This window comes from Leucoraja erinacea, chromosome 38, assembly GCF_028641065.1.
Source record: "Leucoraja erinacea ecotype New England chromosome 38, Leri_hhj_1, whole genome shotgun sequence".
NCBI lineage: Eukaryota > Metazoa > Chordata > Chondrichthyes > Rajiformes > Rajidae > Leucoraja > Leucoraja erinaceus.
The window spans coordinates 1,132,768-1,159,067 of record NC_073414.1 but is presented as its reverse complement, the minus strand read 5'-3'; the positions used below and the strand labels follow the sequence as shown (position 1 = coordinate 1,159,067).

At 47.4% G+C, this 26,300-nt stretch overlaps 1 protein-coding gene across 1 annotated transcript in view; it reads right to left on the bottom strand.

Annotated features, from left to right (window-relative positions):
* The window catches only part of LOC129714042 (serine/threonine-protein kinase D2-like), a 46,515-nt gene extending 22,243 nt beyond the window's left edge, over positions 1 to 24,272 (bottom strand). Inside the window, exons 1-3 of the mRNA XM_055663500.1 lie at positions 23,784 to 24,272; positions 765 to 903; positions 537 to 668 (exon numbers count right to left, since the gene is read on the bottom strand). Of these exons, the coding sequence (XP_055519475.1) occupies positions 537 to 668; positions 765 to 903; positions 23,784 to 23,987 (475 nt within the window). The 5' untranslated portion in view covers positions 23,988 to 24,272. The remainder of the gene's footprint in view (positions 1 to 536; positions 669 to 764; positions 904 to 23,783) is intronic.
* Positions 24,273 to 26,300: the final 2,028 nt, after the last annotated feature.

Below are 26,300 nucleotides of genomic sequence, written 5' to 3'. Positions count from 1 at the left end.
AAACGTTGCCTATTTCCTTAGCTCCATAGATGCTGCTGCACCCGCTGAGTTACTCCAGCACTCTGTGTCATAGAAACATAGACAATAGGTGCAGGAGTAGGCCATTCAGCCCTTCGAGCATTCAATATGATCATGGCTGATCATGATTCCAACTTAGTATCCCATCCCTGCCTTCTCTCCATACCCCCTGATTCCTTTAGCCACAAGGGCCACATCTAACTCCCTCTTAAATATAGCCAATGAACTGTGTGGCCTCAACTACCTTCTGTGGCAGAGAATTCCAGAGATTCACCACTCTCTGTGTGTGAAAAAAGTTCTTCTCATCTCGGTCCGAAAAGATTCCCCCTTATCCTTAAACTGTGTGTGGCCCCTTGTTCTGGACTTCCCCAACATCGGGAACAATCTTCCTGCATCTAGCCTGTCCAACCCCTTAAGAATTTTGTAAGTTTCTATAAGATCCCCCCTCAATCTCCTAAATTCCAGCGAGTACAAGCCGAGTCTTTCTCCAGAGTAACTCCTGTAACACGTTTACGTACCATCACACTTGAGACCCTGTCTCACCAGCCCGAACAACATCTCTCCACAATGGTCGCAGAATGTCGGCACGCGGTAGGAGTGGACGTTGAGAGCGTGAGGTCGTATCCGGAAATCCTCGAAGGTCGCCGCCCCTGTGAGCAACAGAGAGAGCGTTAGAACTAAATCAGAGAGCACAGGCAAGATTAGAGGACACAGCACACAGCGGACAAGGCAGCAGCGCGTCGTACCGGACAAGACCACCTCGATCAGGTCGCCCTCCTGGATGTCGCTCTCCGCCCTCACCAGCTCCAGGATGTTGTTGCACTCGATGTTGTGCCGGAACAAGAGAATCTTGTCGTACATCCCGTAGAAACCGCATTCTGGGAACTGTGGGGAGAACAGGAGCAACATCAACCCGGGAACGCTGGTGTCTGTACAGTATTGTACCCCAATATTACACAGCCCCTGCGTACTGTACCCCAATATTACACAGCCCTCCCGGTACTGAACCCCAATATTACACAGCTCCCCGTACTGAACCCCAATATTACACAGCCCCCCCCCCATACTGAACCCCAATATTACACAGCCCCCCCCCCCCGTACTGTACCCCATATTACACAGCCCCCCCCATACTGAACCCCAATATTACAGCCCCCCCCCCCCCCGTACTGAACCCCAATATTACACAGCCCCCCCCCCCATACTGAACCCCAATATTACACATACTGAACCCCATACTGAACCCCAATATTACACAGCCCCCCCCCATACTGAACCCCAATATTACACAGCCCCCCCCATACTGAACCCCAATATTACACAGCCCCCCCCCATACTGAACCCCAATATTACACACTGATACTGAACCCCAATATTACACACACCCCCCCCCCCCATACTGAACCCCAATATTACACAGCCCCCCCCCCATACTGAACCCCAATATTACAATATTGAACCACATATTACACCCCCCGGTACTGAACCCCAATATTACACAGAGCCCCCCCCCCCATACTGAACCCCAATATTACACACCCCCCCCCCCCCCCATACTGAACCCCAATATTACACAGCCCCCCCCGGTACTGTACCCCAATATTACACAGCCCCCCCCCATACTGACCCCAATATTACACAGCCCCCGGTACTGAACCCCAATATTACACAGCCCCCCCATACTGAACCCCAATATTACACACAGCCCCCCCCATACTGAACCCCAATATTACACAGCCCCCAGCCCCCCATACTGAACCCCAATATTACACAGCCCCCCCCCATACTGAACCCCAATATTACACAGCCCCCCATACTGAACCCCAATATTACACAGCCCCCCCCCCATACTGAACCCCAATATTACACAGCCCCCCATACTGAACCCCAATATTACACAGCCCCCCCCCCATACTGAACCCCAATATTACACAGCCCCCCCCCATACTGAACCCCAATATTACACACCCCCCCCCCCCATACTGAACCCCAATATTACACAGCCTCCCCCATACTGAACCCAATATTACACAGCCCCCCCCCATACTGAACCCCAATATTACACAGCCCCCCCCCCCCCCATACTGAACCCCAATATTACACAGCCCCCCCCCATACTGAACCCCAATATTACACCCCCCCCCATACTGAACCCCAATATTACACGCCCCCCCCATACTGAAACCCCAGTATTACACAGCCCCCCCCCCATACTGAACCCCAATATTACACAGCCCCCCCCCCCCAGTACTGAACCCCAATATTACACAGCCCCCCATACTGAACCCCAATACTACACAGCCCCCCCGTACTGAACCCCAATATTACACAGCCCCCCCCGTACTGAACCCCAATATTACACAGCCCCCCCCATACTGAACCCCAATATTACACAGCCCCCCCCGTACTGAACCCCAATATTACACAGCCACCCCGTACTGTACCCCAGTGTCACACAGACCCGTCCCCACCGGTAATGTACCCCAATGTTGTACACTGCTCCTGTACCCCAATGTTGTACACTGCTCCTGTACCCCAATGTTGTACACTGCTCCTGTACCCCAATGTTGTACACTGCTCCTGTACCCCAATATTGTACACTACTCCTGTACCCCAATGTTGTACACTACTCCTGTACCCCAATGTTGTACACTACTCCTGTACCCAATATTGTACACTACTCCTGTACCCCAATGTTGTACACTACTCCTGTACCCCAATATTGTACACTACTTCTGTACCCCAATATTACACATCACAGCCCCGGTATTGTAGTTTAGACATACGACGCAGAAACAGGCCCTTCGGCCCACCGAGTCCGTGCCGACCAGCGACCCCCGCACTAACACGATCCTAGCCACAATGTACATGAACACCAAGCCAACTAACCTACAAACCTGCACGTTTTGCAGTGCGAGAGGAAACCTGAGCACCTGGAGAAAACCCACGCAGGTCACGTGGAGAACGCACAAACTCCATACAGACGGCACCCACAGTCAGGATTGAACCCGGGTCTCTGGCGCTGTGAGGCAGCAGCTCTACCCGCTGCACCGCCGTGCTGTATTGTAACCCAGAGTTGTACAGCTACAGACCAGTCCCCATTGGTACAGTACCTGATATCTCATGATGGGTCTAATGACATGAAAAGTTGCCCATTCCTTCCCCAGAGATGCTGCCTGCCCCGCTGAGATACTCCAGCATTTTGTGTCTCCTTTCATTTGTTAATGCAGGGTTTGATTCCCCTGGGTAGAATGCAAACATGTCTCTGTACATGTGATGATGATGTTGTGCCTTTTGATCCTATTTGCCTCACGGAAAAACAGCATTTTTGGCATCAGCCAGCATCTACCCGCGCGGTTCCTTCAGATGTTCCTTGCTCCGGGCAACGGGCTAAAGCCCATCATTCACCTTGTCGATAATAAACAGCTACAGGCAAGAGCGGAGACTGGTGGTTGTGGCACGCTGACTGGAGCAGCGAGGGTTGCATAAGACTGGTTAGACCACAACCAGGGCACTGTGTGAAGTCTGATAACGTTGTGGAGAAGATGCAACTGCAGTAGGCTTGCAGCAACACAGAATTGTGAAGCACCGAGCAGCTTTCAACTTTAGGGTGGAGACAGGCCCTTTGGCTCACCGAGTCCACACCGACCAGCGATCACCAGCACACTAGCATCTACCCATAGTCTCCACAGATGCTGCCTGACCCGCTGAGTTACTCCAGCACTCTGTGAAACGTCACCTATCCATGTTCTCCACAGATGCTGCCTGACCCACTCAGTTATGGTGCAGCAGCATCTATGGAGCTAAGGAAATAGGCAACGTTTCGGGCCGAAACCCTTCTGGAAATAGGCAACGTTTCGGGCCGAAACCCAGAAGGGTTTCGGCCCGAAACGTTGCCTATTTCCTTAGCTCCATAGATGCTGCTGCACCCGCTGAGTTACTCCAGCACTCTGTGAAACGTCACCTATCCATGTTCTCCACAGATGCTGCCTGACCCGCTGAGTTACTCCAGCACTCTGTGAAACGTCACCTATCCATGTTCTCCACAGATGCTGCCTGATCCGCTGAGTTACTCCAGCACGCTGTGTCCACACACACACACTAGGGACAATTTACAGAAGCCAATTAACCTGCAAAACGCACATCTTTGGGATGTGGGAGGAAACCAGAGATCCCGGAGCAAACCCACGCGGTCACAGGGAAAACGTGCCAACTCCACAAAGACGTAACGTACAGCGGTTTTAATTGAGGACTTTTGTTTTGGAGATAGAGCCAGGAAACAGGCCCTTCGGCCCATCGAGCCAGTGCCGACCAGCGATCACCCCGTACACTAGCACTATCCTACACACTAGGGACAATTTTACCAAAGCAACTGAACCTATAAATCTGCACGTCTTTGGAGTGTGGGAGGAAACTGAAGACCCAGGTGGGTCACGGGGAGAACATGCAAACTCCGCACAGACAGCATCTGTAGTCGGGATCGAACCTGGGTCCCTACCGCTGCACCTGTCCAATGACTATGCACCACCCTTGTGTCGAGCGTCACGTTGCCAGTGACCTGTGGAACTCACCAGGAATCACCAACTTCCAGCCCTCTGACAAATACCATTCCTGTCACTGAAAAGGTCAATGAACAAAGCACATCTGTCACAATGACATGTGAGTAGGCGGCTGGTGTTCCACTGACTGGGAGACGCATGCACCAACGTCACGCTACAATGCTTGCAAAAGGAAAGGTGATCCACACCAAGTTTGCGAAAAGTGCCCAGTTTCATGATAGTTGTCACGTTTGCTTACAATTCACATTTATAAAGTCAGGGAGAGTCATTCAGCTTGGAAACAGGCCCTTCGGCCCAACTTGTCCGCGCCCACCAACACGTCCTAGCTACACTAGTCCCACCTGCCTGTGTTTGACCCATATCCCACACGCTAGAGGCAGGAAACATGTTCCCGATGTTGGGGGAGTCCGGAACCAGGGGCCACACAGTTTAAGAATAAGGGGTAGGCCATTTAGAACGGAGACGAGGAAAGAGAGAGTTGTGAGTCTGTGGAATTCTCTGCCTCAGACGGCGGTGGAGGCTGGTTCTCTGGATACTTTCAAGAGAGAGCTACATAGGGCTCTTAAAGATAGCGGAGTCAGGGGATATGGGGAGAAGGCAGGAACTGGGTACTGATTGTGGATGATCAGCCATGATCACATTGAATGGCGGTGCTGGCTCGAAGGGCCAAATTGCCTCTACTCCTGCACCTATTGTCTAAACCTTGCATGTTACTGTCTAAATGTTTCTTAAACGTTGCGATAGTCCCAGCCTCAACAACCTCCTCCGGCAGCTCGTTCCATACACCCAGTAATGGTACATTAATTATTCTCTGTAAATTGCCCCTAGTGTGTAGGGGAGTAGATGAGAAAGTGGAATAACATGGAACTAGTGTGATTGAGGGTTGGCATGGACTGAGCGGGCCGAAGGGCCTGTTTCCACGCTGTATCTCTAAAGGGCCTGTCCCACTTAGGTGATTTTTTTTCGCCGACCTGCCGGGAACTCTTCATAGTCACCGAAAATGTTCAACATGTTGAAAATCCAGCGGCGATCAGAAAAAGGTACGACTCTTTGGGCGACGGACATACAAGCTTGCGTGTACGATTTTTGCGCGGGGAGACGCCTGTATGGTCGTGAGTAGTCGCCCAAAGAGTCGTACCTTTTTCTGGTCACCGCTGGATTTTCAACATGGTGAATATTTTCGTCGACTATGAAGTAGGTATGTTACAAAACCTACCTGAATCGTGGCTGAGCATCTGCCCTACCCCGTGTGCGCGATTTTGGCGCTGTTTAGAGGGGGCGGGTTTAAAACGCTATTTTTACTAGGCTGCTGCAATCGAAAATGTTCAGCCTAGTAAATCATTAACGGAAAATCGCTGAAAGACCCCGTCGCAAAAGGTATTATTAGTTTTTATGGCCTTGTATAATAGTTATAGTAGTTTAAAAATCACTCTCTCAACCCGCAACCTCTCGCAGCCCCAGGGTTTTATAAAGCAAACAATTAAAGGTATGTACCTTATTTTTACATTAAATGGGGCTTCTTAAGAACCCTGTATATAAAGTTTTCTATAGCGAGTAGTTCATTTTGGGCTCTTTATATCCCGCAGTATTTTTCTGGGCACTTGAGGGCACAAATCCAGCGCAATGTGAATGTTCTAAACCAGCGCGTGCCACAGGAACCCACTAGAAAGCCGATTTAAATTGACTTTAATTTACAGCAATTGAACACTAAATTCCTTCCATTTGGCCTATAAATTGATGTAAATGAGATTTAAAAATCATGTTTTATTGTGAATTATTTGTGAATATTATTTGGACACTTAGGCTATTTAAAAATGTTAATCATTTATTAAGAAATGGATAGATGTTTAGATTCAGTAATTGAAGTTTGAAATTAGCTACAATTGGGTAACTAACTAATTATATGCTTTAATTTCAGGTCATCCAAGTAAGATTATTTTATATTTGTTTCAGAATGGTTCAATCTATGATAACTGAAAATTTCATTCAGTTCTCTTAATTTTTAAGAAGGTTATGGGCTTTTGACTGTCCACGATCACAGCTTTTTTGTCAAGTCCATAGAAAATCAATAGGGAACAAGATGCTAATTTCCGAGTATGAAAATGGCCATAACTTTTTTATTACTTGAGAAAGTGAATTAGGTGTCAAATTAAACTTATTGTTATGCTTTATCTGATGGGATAAATTGCAGACTTGATTTTTTAAATCTCAAAATTTTGTAACATTGCTGTATGAAGGGTGCTGGCAAGTCGCCGAAAAAAAAAAAAATCACACAAGTGGGACAGCCCCTTAAAGTAAAACTTTCCATTGTAGATCTCACATCAATGATCAAAGACCAATGCCGTTCACAGCTCGATACATACGTGAACCAGCCCACGCTACAACTCGCACCCAGAGATGAGCAAAGTAACATCTGCACCACAAACATGGTGGGCGATAAAGTCTAACACTTATACTTGACATTCCGTTGCGTTCCCATTGTCCAACCCCTCACCCTCTACACCAATGGTTCCCAATCTTTTTTAGCTCATGGCCCCCTTGGGATTTTTCTGTGCCCCGCCCCGCCCGACATTATTAGCGGAAAAAAAAAACTTCAATATTATAATGCCTTCCATAAAAATATCAGTGTCTATTAATTGCACAAATATTCCCTTTTATTCTATTCCACAAACATCAAAAATATTTCAACTACATAGATTTAAATTTATTAGAACTGAAATTTAGGAGGTAGTTCTGTGCCCCCCCTCCCTTCATTGAACCTGTGGCCCCCTAAATCCCAAAATGTTTCTGTGGCCCCCCCCACCCCCCCTGAAATTTGCCATGGGGGCCCCAGGTTGGGAAACACTGCTCTCCATCATGGGTCATCAGTGTCTTGGACGACAGATGGCACAATGGGCTAAGTGTTCGGCTGGCGATCGGAAGGTAGCCGGTTCGAATCCCGCTTGGAGTGCATACTGTCGTTGTGTCCTTGGGGCAAGACACTTCACCCACCTTTGCCTGTGTGTAAAATGTAATGTAATTATGTGAAGCACTTTGGGGTCAATGCAAGTTGACTGAAAATGTGCTATACAAATAAGATTATTATATTATTTTAGCCCGGACTGGCCACCTGGTCACTGTGGTGGTCAGGGACTGGTCATCCCGTGAAGACCAACCCCACTTATGAGAGAGAAGCGAGTGTCACCAAACTTCTGAATTCTCTGGTCGGGGTGGAAGGAACCTGCTCCAAGACAGACAGACGTGAAGCTCACCGTTTGACCTGACCTGTTTTTACAAAATGTTAAACGGTCAGCTCGACATAGACTACAAGACCTACACCAAACCCAAACCAATTAGGAGCAGACGAGGGCATTCGATCCAATTTGTGATCCCAGCTACAAAGACAGATGTGTACAGCAATTCGTTCTTCCCCCGCACAATTAAAGCATGGAATAATCTCCACCCAACTATAGTTACCCAAACAGATGCAACTACATTTCTTCTGGCTTAAGCCCTCCCTTCACCACCTCCACAGTTTAAATTCCATTTGGAATATTTTGGAGGACCAAGAAACCAAGAACAAGGCCTTTGCCCGCCTACAACACAAGTCAGGAGAGCCATGCGATGTTCTCCGCTTGGATGGATGGCCAACAATGGTCAAGATGGCCAAAGTCCCCCAGCGTTAGGAAGGAGCAAGACACGAGGTCACAAGGAGGAACGCAGGTCTCGGGCGCTACAAGGCAGCAACTCTACCGCTGCGCCACAAATCAAAGATGCAACACACGACTTCCTGACTCTCACACGATGCCCTGGTCTTGATGAGGGCGAATGTGCCACCCACAGCCGTTACCGCTCACCAACCAAGTTGGCAAGATCCCCACCCCTCCCCACCTCCCCATCTCTCGTAGTCGAGCTGTCGAAGGAAGTGGGTGCCCGACACGTCTCGTTAAATTATCTCGTTCTCGTTATGACACAGCAGCTTCCTGCAGCCGTTGACCACATGTCGCTGCGCCCACACCTGTCACAGCGTGCGTGGTGTGTGTGTGGGGGGGGGGGGGGCAGGGAGGAGCGAGGCTGCAAAAAGGAGTCGTGCTGCAAAAACACCTTGCGGCAAGCTTCACGCCCTGAAGAAGGGTCTCGACCCAAAACGTCACCCTCTCCTCTCCAGATGCTGCCTGTCCCGCTGAGTTACTCAAGCATTTTGTGTCCATCTTCGGTTTAAACCAGCATTTGCAGTTCCTTCTTAGATTCAGATTCAGATTCAATTTTAATTGTCATTGTCATTGTACAGTACAGAGACAACGAAATGCATTTAGCATCTCCCTGGAAGAGTGACATAGCAAATGATTTGAATAAATAATAATAAGTGTCCGGGGGGGGGGGGGTGATTGGCAGTCACCGAGGTACGTTGTTGAGTAGAGTGACAGCCGCCGGAAAGAAGCTGTTCCTCGACCTGCTGGTTCGGCAACGGAGAGACCTGTAGCGCCTCCCGGATGGTAGGAGGGTAAACAGTCCATGGTTGGGGTGAGAGCAGTCCTTGGCGATGCTGAGCGCCCTCCGCAGACAACGCTTGCTTTGGACAGACTCAATGGAGGGGAGCGAGGAACCGGTGATGCGTTGGGCAATTTTCACCACCCTCTGCAATGCCTTCCGGTCGGAGACAGAGCAGTTGCCGTACCATACTGTGATGCAGTTGGTAAGGATGCTCTCGATGGTGCAGCAGTAGAAGTTCACCAGGATCTGAGGAGACAGATGGACCTTCTTCAGTCTCCTCAGGAAGAAGATGTTATATCAGGGATCTTATAGATAGACACAAAATGCTGGAGTTTGCCCTTGACTCGCAACATGGCCATCACGAGGTCGTAAGGAGATCGTGGCATCAAGTAGGTCAGGGTGTTTTTTCCTAGCATGATGTAAAATGTCCATGAGTAAAAAAGGTTGTGAATTAGGTTGTGTTAGTGGGACGGGGGCTTAACTCAGTGGGACAGGCAGCATCTCTGGATAGAAGGAATGGGTGACGTTTCGGGTCGAGACCCTTCTTCAGACTGAAGAAGAGTGGCTATGGAGCCCAAGCCAAGCCAGGGGAGATACAGAGATAACGATGTGTAAGGTGTGAAAATAAGACAAAGGGAATGGAGATCAAGGGAGATGTAGAATCTATCATTGTTAGCTGGGAGAAGTTGACAACAAAACAACAGAGATAAAATGTAGTCGGAGTCTGTCAGACGGGTGGGAGAACTGGGAAGGGGAGGGGATGGAGAGAGAAAGCAAGGCTTACTTGAAGTTAGAGAAGTCAATGTTCATACCGCTGGGGTGTAAACTACCCATGCAGAATATTAGGTGCTGTTCCTCCAATTTGTGTTGGGTCTCACTGTGACAATGGAGGAGGCTCAGGACAGACAGGTCAGTGTGGGAATGGGAGGGGGAGAAAGTGTTCATAGTGATCTTATAGATGTGTACAAAATCCACACACACACACACACAAACACACACACGCACACACACACACGCGCACACACATGCGCACACACATGCGCACACGTGTGAATTGGAGGAACAGCATCTCATATTTCACTTGGGCAGTTTATGAATATTGATTTCTCTACCTTCACATAACCCTTGCTTTCCCCCCTCTCTCCATCCCCTCCCCAATTCTCCCTCCTGTCTCCAACCACATTTTATCTATTTGTTTTGATGTCATCTTCTCCCAGCCAACGATGATCTAGTCTCCACTTCCCTTGATCTCCATTCCCTCCGTCCCATTTTCGCACCTTGCACATCCTTACCTATGCATCTCCCTCTCCCCCGACACCACTGAAGAGGGGTCTCGACCTGAAACGTCACCCATTCTTTCTCCCCAGAGATGCTGCCTGTCCCGCTGAGTTACTCCAGCATTTTGTGCCTATCTTCGATGTGAACCAGCATCTGCAGTTCCTTCCCACACACACACAAAGTATATACACACACACTCAAAGTATATACACGCACACTCAAAGTATATACACGCACACACACACACACACACGTATATACACACACACACAGTATATACACGCACACACAATAAACTTTTTTCCCTGTTTATTATATCGTTTCCGCTGTACTATGTTTACACATTCTGTTATGCTGTCGTAAGTAAGAATTTCATTGTTCTATCTGGGACAAATGACAATAAAATACTTTCATGCCTTCTCCAGTTAGACCACAGTTTGATACAAAGCTAAATCATGTCCTCACCCCCCTCTCCAAGCTGCCACTGAAATCCTCCGGGAATGTTCACAACGCAGTTATCAAACGGTCAGATGGACTTATTAGGAAATGGAACAAGACTGCAGTTACAAACCCCGCCAGGATTCTGGATAAAATCCAAACATTCCCATGCTTTGGTTGAAGATAGACACAAAAAGCTGGATCGACTCAGAGGATCAGACTGCATCTCTGGAGGGAAAGGAAAGGAATAGCTGAAGGAGGGTCTCGACCTGAAACATCACCCATTCCTTCTCTCCAGAGATGCTGCCTGTCCCGCTGAGTTACTCCAGCGTTTTGTGCCTATTTTCGGTTTAAACCGGCATCTGCAGTTCCTTAAAACACGGCAGGTTGTTGCTTTGTATAATATCAAAAAATAAACCAAACACCCAAAATCCACAGAGGCCCAAGAGAGGGATTTGTGGAGCGTTGCATTCAGTAATAGCAGCCAGAAAAAAATGCAAGGACTTTCAATGTTGTACACACAACAGCCAGTTTAGTTTAGTTGGTCTGAAGATATTTAGTTCAGCAAAAGATCTCGACCTGAAACATCACCCAAACCTTCTCTCCAGAGATGCTGCCTGTCCCTCCCGCTGAGTTACATAGAAACATAGAAACAATAGGTGCAGGAGTAGAGGCCATTCGGCCCTTCGAGCCTGCACCGCCATTCAATATGATCATGACTGATCATCCAACTCAGTATCCCGTACCTGCCTTCTCTCCATACCCACTGATCCCCTTAGCCACATCTAACTCCCTCTTAAATATAGCCAATGAACTGGCCTCAACTACCCTCTGTGGCAGAGAGTTCCAGAGATTCACCACTCTCTGTGTGAAAAAAGTTCTTCTCATCTCGGTGTTAAAGGATTTCCCCCCTTATCCTTAAGCTGTGACCCCTTGTCCCGGACTTCCCCAACATCGGGAGCAATCTTCCTGCATCTAACCTGTCCAACCCCTTAAGAATTTTGTAAGTTTCTATAAGATCCCCTCTCAATCTCCTAAATTCTAGAGAGTATAAACCAAGTCTATCCAGTCTTTCTTCATAAGACAGTCCTGACATCCCAGGAATCAGTCTGGTGAACCTTCTCTGCACTCCCTCTATGGCAATAATGTCCTTCCTCAGATTTGGAGACCAAAACTGTACGCAATACTCCAGGTGTGGTCTCACCAAGACCCTGTACAACTGATTTACTGAGTTACTCCAGCTCTTTGTGTCCATCTTTAGTTTAGAGATACAGCATGGAAACAGGCCCTTCGGCCCATCGAGTCTGCACCGACCAGCGATCCCCGCACACTAACACTATCCTACACACACTGGGGACAAATTACACTTATACCAAGCTGATTAATCTGTACATCTTGGAAGAGCTGATTTCGGGTGGAGACCCTTCTTCAGACTGAGAATCAGGGGAGAGGGGAACGAGAGATAGACAGGAGAACAAGCACAAATATATGTAAAATGACATACAGGTTTGTAGGTTAATTGGCTTGGAATAATTGGCCCTTATGTGTGTAAGATATTGTTAGTGTGCAGGGATCGCTGGTCAGTACGGACAAGATGTATATCGCGCTGTATCTCTAAACTAAATAAAAATAAAGAGTTTGAAGAAAGGGCTCGACCTGAAACGTTATCCATCCATATAACAATTACAGCACGGAAACAGGCCACTCGGCCCTTCTAGTCCGTGCCGAACACTTATTCCCCCCTAGTCCCATCTACCTGCACTCAGACCATAGCCCTCCATTCCTTTCCCGTCCACATACCTATCCAATTTATTTTTAAATGATAAAATCGAACCTGCCTCCACCACTTCCACTGGAAGCTCATTCCACACAGCTACCACTCACTGAATAAAGATGTTACCCCTAAACTTCTGTTCCTTAATTCTCGTCATGTCCCCTTGTTTGAATCTTCCCTACTCTCAGTGGGAAAAGCTTTTCCACGTCAACTCTGTCTATCCCTCTCATCATTTTAAAGACCTCTATCAAGTCCCCCCTTAACCTTCTGTCCTCCAAAGAATAAAGACCTAACTTGTTCAACCTTTCTCTGTAAGTTAGTAGCTGAAACCCAGGCAACATTCTAGTAAATCTCCTCTGTACTCTCTCTATTTTGTTGACATCTTTCCTATAATTTGGCAACCAAAATTTGGCGATTTCTTCTCTCCAGAAATGCAACCTGTCCCGCTGAGTTACTCCAGCCTTTTGTGTCTGTATGGACAAAAATAGCATGGATTTCTAAAGCTAGAGAAATTCCCTTTGTGGTGATGTATTCAGACTGTCCTTGTTCCACTGTGAACACCCTCCCCATCTGAAGTAAACAGCCTTCAGTGAAGTCTAACGTCTGCATTTTGGAATGCAGAATATCATAAACAAACCTTGGTGCGGTGAACTGCCCAAACTCATGCACCACTTCCCCTTGCCCATGAAGTTCAAAGCCAGCAGACATTACTCAGCTGTGCAAGTGAAGATTTAACACAAACTCTATGTAGGAATGAACTGCAGATGCTGGTTTAAACAGAAACTTAGAAAATAGGTGCAGGAGTAGAGGCCATTCGGTCCTTCGAACCTGCACCGCCATTCAATACAATCATCCAACTCAGTATCCCGTACCTGCCTTCTCTCCATACCCGCTGATCCCTTTAGCCACAAGGGCCACATCTAACCCCCTCTTAAATATAGCCAATGAACTGTGTGGCCTCGACTACCTTCTGTGGCAGAGAATTCCACAGATTCACAGAAATCAGAGGTAGATACAAAAAGCTGGTAGACAAAAATGCTGGAGAAACTCATCAAGAAACTCAACTCAACCCACTGAGTTTCTCCAGCATTTCTTGTCTACCTTCGATTTTTCCATCATCTGCAGTTCTTTCTTAAACATCCAGCGAGTACAGGCCCAGTGCCGTCAAATGCTCATCATACCTTAACCCACTCATTCCTGGGATCATTCTTGTAAACCTCCTCTGGACTCTCTCCAGAGCCAGCACATCCTTCCTCAGATATGGGGCCCAAAAATTGCTCCAAATGAGGCATGAGTTCCAGCATGTATTCTAGTTCTTCCGAAATAAATCCATGTTCAAAACATTCCTTTCTGCTAATTTGTTTGCCCGTTGGAAAATGTTTAATTGCTACTTCAAAACAAAAACATGATTAAAGTATTTGACATCCATTCAAAGTCAATAACAAATACACTTTGTGGTTTAGTCCTCAGCAATAAACCAACTCCCTGTGTTAATAAAATGTGGTTTGAACAATGAATCCTTCTGAAGTACTTCAATGAAGCACTTTCCGGTACTGACCAACAATAAAAGCCAAGTAACCCAAGGATATGTTTGTGTTTTGGTTACGTCACCAAACTAGCAACCTGCCTTCTGACTCCCTGACCTCCAGATGCCAATCTCACCTCCACAACTGAGAATTTCAACTTCAATTGTAAAAGAGTTTGTCTCATTAATATCCATGAAGGTAGAAACTCTCAAAAAAGCACCTGGTCCATCAACATTCTTCAAAGTAGGATACCTGACCCCTTGTCCATCTGACCTATGTGACACATCAGGTACAGTTCATTCAGCATGGCTCCCCCGAAGCAAGGGACAGGCAGCATCTCTGGATAGAAACATAGAAATTAGGTGCAGGAGTAGGCCATTCGGCCCTTCGAGCCTGCACCATTCGCCATTCAATATGATCATGGCTGATCATCCAACTCAGTATCCCGTACCTGCCTTCTCTCCATACCCCCTGATCCCCTTAGCCACAAGGGCCACATCTAACTCCCTCTTAAATATAGCCAATGAACTGGCCTCAAACTACCCTCTGTGGCAGAGAGTTCCAGAGATTCACCACTCTCTGTGTGAAAAAAGTTCTTCTCATCTCGGTTTTAAAGGATTTCCCCCTTATCCTTAAGCTGTGACCCCTTGTCCTGGACTTCCCTAACATCGGGAACAATCTTCCTGCATCTAGCCTGTCCAACCCCTTAAGAATTTTGTAAGTTTCTATAAGATCCCCTCTCAATCTCCTAAATTCTAGAGAGTATAAACCAAGTCTATCCAGTCTTTCTTCATAAGACAGTCCTGACATCCCAGGAATCAGTCTGGTGAACCGTCTCTGCACTCCCTCTATGGCAATAATGTCCTTCCTCAGATTTGGAGACCAAAACTGTACGCAATACTCCAGGTGTGGTCTCACCAAGACCCTGTACAACTGCAGTAGAACCTCCCTGCTCCTATACTCAAATAGAAGGAATGGGCATCAAACCTGAAGACCTTCCACATACATGAAGACATCTTCAGGTCTGAAGAAGGGTCTCGACCCGAAACGTCACCCATTCATTCTACCCAGAGATGCTGCCTGTCCCACTGAGTTACTCCAGCATCTTGTGTCTATCTTCAGTTGAAACCAGCATCAAGCATTCCCTTCTACAGCAACAGTTTAGATGTACAACGCAGAAACAGGCCCTTCAGCCAACCGAGTCCTTGCCGACCAGCGATCCCCTTACACCAACTCTATCCCACACACACACGAGGGGCAATTTACAGAAGCCAATTAACCTGCAAACCTGCCGTCTGTGGAGTGTGGGAGGAAACCAGAGCACCCGGAGAAAACCCACGCAGGTCACGGGGAGAACGTACAAACTCCGTACAGACAGCACCCGTAGTCAGGATTGAACCCGGGTCTCTGGCGCTGTGAGGCAGCAACTCTAATAAAATCATGAGAGTAATAGATCGGGTAGATGAAATGTTTAAGAAGGAACTGCAGATGCTGGAAAATCGAAGGTAGACAAAAAATGCTGGAGAAACTCAGCGGGTGCAGCAGCATTTGTGGAGCGAAGGAAATCGGCAACGTTTCCGGCCGAAACCCGATCGGGAAGATACAATCTCTTGCCCAGAGTAGGCAAATTGAGGACCAGAGGACATAGGGTTAAGGTGAAGGGGAAACTATTTAATAGGAATCTGAGGGGTCACACTGTGTTCACCAGAGGTCAGGATTGAACCCGGGTCTCTGGCGCTGTGAGGCAGCAGCTCTACCCGCTGCACCACCGTACCACCCTATAAAAAGGTTGAGCTAAAACTGGTGCAAGATTACTTAACAAATTTTGCATTCAGAGCTGCAGGTTAAACATTAAGCAAAGTTCCTTCTGTACTTGAAGTTAAACATGCAACACTATTTTACAGCCTGTGAACGTAAAGGACTCACATCCCGTCCACAAGGAATGAGTCAAGTCAAGGGAGTTTGTTGCCATGTGTCCCAGATAGGACAATGAAATTCTTGCTTTGCTTCAAAGGTAGACAAAAGTGCTGGGAAAACTCAGCGGGCGAGGCAGCATCTATGGAGCGAAGGAAATGGGCAACGTTTCGGGATGAAACCCAAAGGAAATAGGCAACGTTTCGGGTCGAAACCCGAAGGGTTTCGGGACGAAACGTTGCCTATTTCCTTCGCTCCACAGATGCTGCTGCACCCGCTGAGTTTCTCCAGCACTTTTGTCTACCGTCGATTTTCCAGCATCTGCAGTTCCTTCTCAAAGAAGTTAATAGCCCGATGGCTGTGGGGAAGTAGCTATTCCTGAACCTGGACGTTGCAGTCTTCAGGCTCCTGTACCTTCTACCTGAAGGTAGCAGGGAGATGAGCGTGTGGCCAGGATGGTGTGTGGGTCCTTGATGATACTGCCAGCCTTTTTGAGGCAGTGACTGCAATAAATCCCCTCGATGGAAGGGAGGTCAGAGCCGATGATGGACTGGGCAGTGCTTACTACTTTTTGTAGTCTTTTCCGCTCCTGAGCGCTCAAGACCATTGAATAAGGTCCAATCCATCTCAGAGGCTTCAGCACCCAATGCCCAGGGGTAACTAGTTCAGTCCCAAAACATTGCCTGGGGAAAACCCACCCACGGTTAGCAGTTTCCTAAACTTTTTAAAAGAGGAACAAGAGCTCAAATAAGCACAGATCTGATAATGGGGCAAGATTTAATGGGCGGCACAGTGGCGCAGCGGGTAGAGCTGCTGCCTCACAGCACCAAAGACCCAGGTTCGATCCTGACCTCTGGTGAACACTGTGTGTGTGTGTGGTGTTCAGAGTTTTCCTCGTGACCAAGTGGAACTCGTGACCATAAGATGTGCGGGGTTTGTAGGTTAATTGGCTTCTGTAAATTGTCCCTAGTGTGTAGCGAGCATATTGGAAAGTGGGATAACATAGAAACATAGAAACATAGACAATAGGTGCAGGAGTAGAGGCCATTCGGCCCTTCGAGCCTGCACCGCCATTCAAAATGATCATGGCTGATCATCCAACTCAGTATCCCGTACCTGCCTTCTCTCCATACCCCCTGATCCCCTTAGCCACAAGGGCCACATCTAACTCCCTCTTAAATATAGCCAATGAACTGGCCTCAACTACCCTCTGTGGCAGAGAGTTCCAGAGATTCACCACTCTCTGTGTGAAAAAAGTTCTCCTCATCTCGGTTTTGAGGGATTTCCCCCTTATCCTTGAACTGTGACCCCTTGTCCTGGACTTCCCCAACATCGGGAACAATCTTCCTGTATCTAGCCTGTCCAACCCCTTAAGAATTTTGTAAGTTTCTATAAGATCCCCTCTCAATCTCCTAAATTCTAGAGAGTATAAACCACAGAATTTAGCACTTTCTTCCCAATAACTCTTTCTGACTTAATCCCTCCCTTCACCACCTCCAGTTTAAATTCCAGTCGGAATATTTTGGAGGACCAAGTAACCATGAGCTGATGTGAATGCTCTTTGCAGTGGTCACCCAGGATGTAGAGTGGCCAAAATGTCACCATCCATCTCTCGATCCTCCAAATACCATTTACAAATCCCACTGTCTCCTGTAACCAACCTGATCTCCCGATGGCTCAGCACTTCAACTCCCCCTCCCATTCCGAATCCGACCTTTCAGTCCTGGGCCTCCTCCGTGGCCAGAGTGAGTCCCACCGCAAATTGGAGGAGCAGCACCCCATATTCCGCTTGGGCAGTTTACACCCCAGTGGTATGAACATTGACTTCTCCAATTTCAGGTAGTCCCTGCTTTCTCCCTCTTTCCCCTCCCCTTCCCAGCTCTCCATCAGCCCACTGTCTCTGCCTCTTCATTTTTCCTTTCCGCTCCCCCCCACGTCACTGAAGGGTCTCAACCCGAAACGTTGCCTATTTCCTTCGCTCCATAGATGCTGCCTCACCCGCTGAGTTTCTCCAGCATTTTTGTCTACCTTCAATTTTTCCAGCATCTGCAGTTCCTTCTTAAAAATTAAATATGCTCCACGTGCCAACTTCCCAATATAACTACACAGACAGCAAGGTGGTGGGTTTAAAGTTAGCGTGAAGCCCGCTATCCCAAACACCAGCAGTCATCAGTCTGAAGAAGGGTCTCGACCAGAAACGTCACCCATTCCTTCTCTCCAGAGATGCTGCCTGTCCCGCTGAGTTACTCCAGCATTTTGTGTCTACCTTCAACCCAAACAAGGCGTCATTTCTAACTCCAATCTCCATGCTAGGGGTGTACACATTAAAAGATCATAAATCAATGAGCAAGGACACGTTTCACAATGAACAAAGGCTGTGGACTTGTAGACTCAACATTACACTACCAGTCTTCAGAAACACTGGAACATTACAGCACAGGTGACGATAATATCACCATCGAGGTCAAGTTGCTCTTTGTGGAACAGCCCACAATATCCTATTCTCCATCAACTTGCCAATCTTTCACCCAGTTGCTAAACACAAAACGCTGGAGTAACTCAGCGGGACAGGCAGTATCTCTGGAGAGAAGGAATGGGTGACGCTTTGGGTCGAGACCCTTCTTAAGCCCTGAATGAGCTAGGGTAGAATGAATGCAAAAATGGGTGGTTGATGGCCAGAATGGACTAGATGGGCCGAAGGGCTTGCGTCCATGCAGACCTCAGTCCCTCACGGAAGTTGCAAAGGGATCGTTTAGTCTTCCCTCAACGAGATTCAAGAGCAGTCTGTGTCGGAAGGAACTGCAGATGCTGGTGTAAACCAAAGACACAAAATGCTGGAGTAACTCAGCGGGACAGGCAGCATCTCTGGAGAGAAGGAATGGGTGACGTTTCGTGTCACATGCAGTCCACTAACTAACTGACCCAATGTTGAACTAGCCTTCTCATAGAGTCATAGAGTGATACAGTGTGGAAACAGGCCCTTTGGCCCAACTTGCCCACAGTGGCCAACATGTCCCAGCTACACTAGCCCCACCAGCCCGCGTTTGGTCCATATCCCTCCAAACCTGTCCTATCCATATACCTGTCTAACTGTTTCTTAAACATTGGGATAGTCCCATCCTCAACTACCTCCTCTGGCAGCTCGTTCCATACACCCACCACCCTCTGTGTGAAAAAGTTACCCCGCAGATTCCTATTAAATCTTTTCCCCTTCACCTTAAACCCGTGTCCTCTGGTGATAGATTCACCTACTCTGGGCAAGAGACTCTGTGCGTCCACCCGATCTATTCCTCTCATGATTTTATACACGATTCTCTTCTGACCAATTAATGCCAGTAAATAGCCAAAGCTGTAGTGACACTAACTCATATGAAAACGTCTTGGGTACACTTGCACTCCACGGGCAACTGCGCATGTTTACTTAACAAACATTGACCAGGTGGTAACCAAGGCACACATGCATCAATCACACACACTCTTTGATCTTAGCTTGCCATTTCTACTGACACACACACACACACAAGCTCACATCTCATCAACACAAGTCCAAGAACCAAAACAAACAGGCCCAACTTGGCAACATAACAACGTCACGGTGGTGCAGCGGGTAGAGCTGCTGCCTTCAGCGCCAGAGACCCGGGTTCGATCCCAACTACAGGTGCCGTCTGTACACAGATAGTACACTCTCCCCGTCACCTGCGTGGGTTTTCGCCAGGCGCTCCGGTTTCCTCCCACACTCCAAAGACGTGCGGGTTTCTCGGTGAATTGGCTGATGTAAAGTTGCCCCTCGTGTGTAGGGAGCGGACAGGAACGTGGGATAGCATTGGACTAGTGTGGGTACACAAACATTCTGGAGAAACTCAGCGGGTGCAGCAGCATCTATGGAGCGAAGGAAATAGGCAACGTTTCGGGCCGAAACCCTTGGGTTTCGGCCCGAAACGTTACCTATTTCCCAAGGGATTCGGCCCCGAAACGTTAGCTATTTCCCAAGGGATTCGGCCCCGAAACGTCGCCTATTCCTTCGCTCCATAGATGCTGCTGCACCCGCTGAGTTTCTCCAGCATTTTTGTCTACCTTCGATTTTCCAGCATCTGCAGTTCCTTCTTAAACATAGAACTAGTGTGAACTGGTGATCGAGATTGTTTACCTATTACTTGGATCAACTGCGCATCTTGGCTTGCTACCCAACTATACAACGAAAACTCCCTGCAATAACATTATTAATAACGCTATATCAACAAGTTTATCTGTAGTGGCGTAACACAGCAAACTATCCCACTGTATTATAAAATAATATATTATGTGGTGCCAAGGCAGGTGACAGAGCAGAGTAATACGAGCAAGAGGTAGAACAGATCTTCTCAGTCATAGAGTGTGGAAACAGGCCCTTCAGCCCATCTTGCTCATGCTGACCAACATGCCCCATCTTATAGAAACTTACAAAATTCTTAAGGGGTTGGACAGGCTAGATGCAGGAGGATTGTTCCCGATGTTAGGGAAGTCCAGGACAAGGGGTCACAGCTTAAGGATAAAGGGGAAATCCTTTAAAACCGAGATGAGAAGAACTTTTTTCACGCAGAGAGTGGTGAATCTCTGGAACTCTCTGCCACAGAGGGTAGTTGAGGCCAGTTCATTGGCTATATTTAAGAGGGAGTTAGATGTGGCCCTTGTGGCTAAGGGGATCAGGGGGTATGGAGAGAAGGCAGGTACGGGATACTGAGTTGGATGATCAGCCATGATCATATTGAATGGCGGTGCAGGCTCGAAGGGCCGAATGGCCTACTCCTGCACCTAATTTCTATGTTTCTATGTTTCTATCTACACTAGTCCCACCTGCCCATGTTTGGCCCACATCCCTCCACACTAGGGGGATGTGTGGAGAGATATAGGCCTCTCTGGCACACAAATAAATGTGTAGGAAAGAACTGCAGATGCTGGTTTAAAATCGAAGATAGACACAAAATGCTGGAGTAACTCAGTGGGACAGGAAGCATCTCTGGAGAGAAGGTCTGAAGAAGGGTCTCCACCCAAAACGTCACCTATTCCTTCACTCCATAGATGCAGCCTCACCCGCTGAGTTTCTCCAGCATTTTTGTCTATTAACACAGGGAGCAGGTTTATTGCTGAGGACTAGAACACAAAGTGTATTTGTTATTGACGTTGAATGGATTTCAAAGACGTTAATATCTGAGTTACACCAGTCGCCTCTGGCAGCTCGTCCCATATACATACCACCCAAAAAATAATAATCATAAAAAATGCCCCTCAGGTTCTTATTAACTCTCCTCCCCTTAAAACTATGTTCTCTGTTTCTCGATTCCTATAACTCAGGGTAAAAGACTGAGTTTACCCTATTGTCCTGTCATAATCTTATACACATCTATCGCAGTCACCGCCTCAAAAAGGCTGGCAGTATCATCAAAGACCCACAACATCCTGGCCACACACTCATCTCCCCGCTACCTTCAGGTAGAAGGTACAGGAGCCTGAAGACTGCAACGTCCAGGTTCAGGAATAGCTACTTCCCCACAGACATCAGGCTATTAAACCCGGCTCGGACAAAACTCTGAACATTAACAACCACTTTCTGTTATTTGTACTTGACCAGTTTATTTATTCATGTGTGTATATACGTACATAATGGTATATGGACGCACTGATCTGTTCTGTATTCAATGTCTACTATGTTCTGTTGTGCTGAAGCAAAGCAAGAATTTCATTTCCTACCAGGGACACATGACAATAAACTCTCTTGAACTTGAACTTGAGGTCCCTCATCCTGCTGCGCTCCAAGGAATAATGTCTTAGACTGCTCAACCTCTCCCTACAGCTCAGACCCTCGATTTCTGGCAACATCCTCGTAAATCTTCCCAGCTTAATATAATCTTTCTTATAAATGGGAGAGCAAAACTGAACACAATATTCTACATGTGACCTCGCCGATATCTCGTACAACGGTATAAGTTGACCATTCAACACTTGGATGGATGAAGTCCAAAGTGCCGAAAGCTTTTTTGACCACCCTGTCCACCTGAGACGCCACTTTCAGGTAACCGTGTACCTGCGTGTCTAGATCCCTCTGCCCAACAACACTCCCCATCTACCTGCGATAGTTCTTGGGGCTAACGGAGTCAGGGGATATGGGGAGAAAGCAGGGACGGGGTACTGCGTACAGTTTTGGTCTCCAAATCTGAGGAAGGACATTATTGCCATAGAGGGAGTGCAGAGACGGTTCACCAGACTGATTCCTGGGATGTCAGGACTGTCTTATGAAGAAAGACCGGATAGACTTGGTTTATACTCTCTAGAATTTAGGAGATTGAGAGGGGATCTTATAGAAACTTACAAAATTCTTAAGGGGTTGGACAGGCTAGATGCAGGAAGATTGTTCCTGATGTTAGGGAAGTCCAGGACAAGGGGTCACAGCTTAAGGATAAGGGGGAAATCCTTTAAAACCGAGATGAGAAGAACTTTTTTCACACAGAGAGTGGTGAATCTCTGGAACTCTCTGCGTGGCTAAGGGTATCAGGGGGTATGGAGAGAAGGCAGGTACGGGATACTGAGTTGGATGATCAGCCATGCTCATATTGAATGGCGGTGCTGGCTCGAAGGGCCGAATGGCCTCTACTCCTGCACCTATTGTCTATGTTCTATGTTTAGGTAGCACCTCCAGCCTCCTCTCCACCAAATATCACAGAACAGCAAAAAGCCCGGATAGAGTGGATGTGGAGAGGATGTTTCCACTAGTGGGAGAGTCTAGGACCAGAGGACACAGCCTCAGAATTAAAGGACGTTCCTTTAGGAAGGAGATGAGGATGAATTTCTTAAGTCAGAGGGTGGTGAATCTGTGGAATTATTTCCCAGACGGCTGGAGGCCACAAGTCAGTGGATATTTTTAAGGCAGAGAGAGATAGATTCTTGATCAGTGCGGGTGTCAGGGGTTATGGGGAGAAGGCAGGAGAATGGGGTTAGGAGGGAGAGATAGATCAGCCACGATTGAATGGCGGAGTAGACTCGATGGGCCGAATGGCCTAATTCTACTCCTATAACATGACTTCAAGATTAAACCCCAAGTTCGACACAAAACGCTGGAGTAACTCAGCGGGACAGGCAGCATCTCTGGAGAGAAGGAATGGGTGACGTTTCGGGTCGAGACCCTTCTTCAGACTCTATGCTGCCTGACCCGCTGAGTTACTCCAGCATGTTGTGTCTACCTTCGGTATAAACCAGCATCAACAGTTCCCTCCTACACACAAGATTAAACGCGGCACTGACTGGAAATGAAAACTCTCAACTTACAAGCGAACGCAAAAACACAAAGACTGCAGCGGCGTTGAAATGTGAATCTTATCTGATCCCACGCAATAAATAACTGTCTAAATGAACTGGGTAAAGCATCAGACCCCTTGCTTTCAGTAAAGGGGGACAACTCATTGTGATTCTACATGTCTGAAGTGAAATGTTTTATCAAATGGCGTGAAAAGTCTAGTTACACACACACACACACACCGCGGTTAGATTGTCTCATGAGTTACTGAGTGACGGGAAAAGATTGAAAACAGTCTCCAAACCAAACCAAATCGTTCCTCAAATGCCAAACCGCGGGGCGACAGATTTCAAACTCCAGCCAGCTCCAAGCAAGACCACACAACATTTAATTCTGTCACAAAGAACAAAATAAAAAGTTTTCGCAAAGTTGGAAGCAAACTTATTTTGTCCTTCGCCTGTGAGCTGCTTTCAGCTGCTGCAGATGTTTCGATGAAAGGTGGCTGTGGAGTCAAGGCTAGTGTGACTAGTTCCTACCTTCTGGTCCACGATAGAGCAGGCGAGCTCCTTGACCCTGGCCAGGCTGTTGTCGCCGCTGGATGGAAGTAAGACAGACTCTCTGGTTAAACCCAGCTGGATTGTAAATGATGTCCCCGTCACACAGGCGGGCGGGCAGATGTTAATAGCTGGTCCCTGGGTGTAAGGTGGGCTGGTGGGACCGGTAAGTGGTAGATAACTCATCACCTGGCAGCCCCCTCAGTGGAGAGAGGGGGGTGCAGAACGAGAGAGACTGGGCAGGCAGCCACACACACAGAAGAGGAAGTCAGGCTCTTGGGAAGCTAATCCTTGCTGTCACAGCCAGGACCACCCTCAAAACTCCATCAGAACCAAACTCCACATCGCCGTCTCCCCTCGCAAGCAGAATTGGACTTGAGTTGATGGTTTAAGCCACAAAATGGCGACAAACACTAAAGCAGGAAACAGCCTGACACTCTCTCCCCTCAGTCCCACGGTAATTTATGAGCAGGTTCTAGAGGCGGTTTTGACAGACTAGGGTTTGGGACAATCAGAGGCTGGGCCGATGGGAGGATTCCTCTCTCTCAGCCAACCAGAGACATGGTGGGCAGGGCTGAGATCCACCTCTTCCCACTATTTTCTGCCCCGATAAAGTTTTCGGTATTTTCTTCTTGCTGCAGCGACTTCTTCCAAACTTGGTTTAAAATCTTGGTCGCCTCGTCTCACAGCAGAGAGAGATTTCCGCCCCTCAGCTTGTTGACATGAGCTTAGTAGAACCAAGTGCCTACCATATGTTGGAAAAACTTTTCCACCCAGAGAGCTGTGAATCTGTGGAATTCTCTGCCGCAGAAGGCAGTGGAGGCCAATTCACTGGATGTTTTCAAGAGAGAGTTAGGTTTATCTCTTGGGGCTAACGGAATCAAGGGATATGGGGAAAAGCAGGAACGGGGTACTGATTTTGGATGATCATATTGAATGGCGGTGCTGGCTCGAAGGGCTGAATGGCCGAACCCGACACCTATTTTCTATGTTTTTATGTATCAGCATGTTCATCAGTTCTAGGAGCAGAATTAGGCCATTCGGCCCATCAAGTCTACTCCGCCATTCAATCATGGCTGATCTATCTCTCCCTCTTAACCCCATTCTCCTGCCTTCTCCCCATAACTCCTGACACCCTTAATAATCAAGAATCTATCTATCTATCTCTGCCTTAAAAATACCCAATGGCTTGTGCCCCCCACAGCCGTCTGTGGGAATTAATTCCCCAGATTCACCACCCACTGACTAAATAAATTCCTCCTCATCTCCTGTCTAATGGTACGTCCTTTTATTCTGAGGCTGTGCCCTCTGGTCCTAGACTCTCTACTAGTGGTTAGGGCTGAGACCATTTGTTGAACTACTGGCTTTCAGTTCAGTTTATTGTCACGTGTAACGAGGTACAGTGAAAAGCTTTTGTTGCGTGCTAACCAGTCAGCGGAAAGACAATACATAGATTCAAGATTCAAGTGAGTTTATTGTCTTGTGTCCCAGATAGAACAACGAAATTCTTGCTTTGATTCAGCTCAACAAAATATAGTAGGCATAAATAAATACAGAACAGATCAGTGTGTCCATATACAATTGAATATATCTATATACACACACATAAATAATCAGATAAAGGGCAATGGGCTATTAATGTTCAGAGTTTTGTTTGAGTTGAGTTTAATAGTCTGATGGCTGTGGGGAAGCAGCTATTCCTGAACCTGGATAGAAATATAGAAACATAGAAAATAGGTGCAGGTGTAGGCCATTCGGCCCTTCAAGCCGGATGTTGCAGATTTACAGTGTACAGATACATGGTGAGGGAATAACGTTATGTGCAAGATTTTGTGATTTAAAAATTAAAATGATCATTGGGCATGTCAAACACAAGGAACTGCAGGTGCTAGTTTACAAAATGAAAGACACAAAGTGCTGGAGTAACTCAGTGGGTCAGGCAGCATCTGTAAGGAAAACATGGATAGGTGACGTTTCACAGAGTGCTGGAACAACTCAGCGGGTCAGGCAGCATCTGTGGAGAACATGGATAGGTGACGTTTCACAGAGTGCTGGAGTAACTCAGCGGGTCAGGCAGCATCTGTGGAGAACATGGATAGGTGACGTTTCACAGAGTGCTGGAGTAACTCAGCGGGTCAGGCAGCATCTGTGGAGAACAGGGACTGTCCCACTGAGTTACTCCAGCATTTTGTATCTACCTTTGTTTATTGTTCCTCTTTGGTTGCAAAAGCCACCGTGAATCATCTAGGGACTCTTGCTGAAAATCAACCCAATTAGTCAATGGTTCTTCCTGTTTCATTGGCAATGGACTGTGGACATGGGTGCAATGCAACAAGGAAGTGTCGCGATGAGCAGGAAGAAACTGTAGATGCTGATTCACACCGAAGATAGACACAAAATGCTGGAGTAACTCAGTGGGACAGGCAGCATCTATGGAGAGAAGGAATGGATGATGTTTCGAGAGAGACAGAGCAATGTGCTTGTAATCTTGTAAATCTT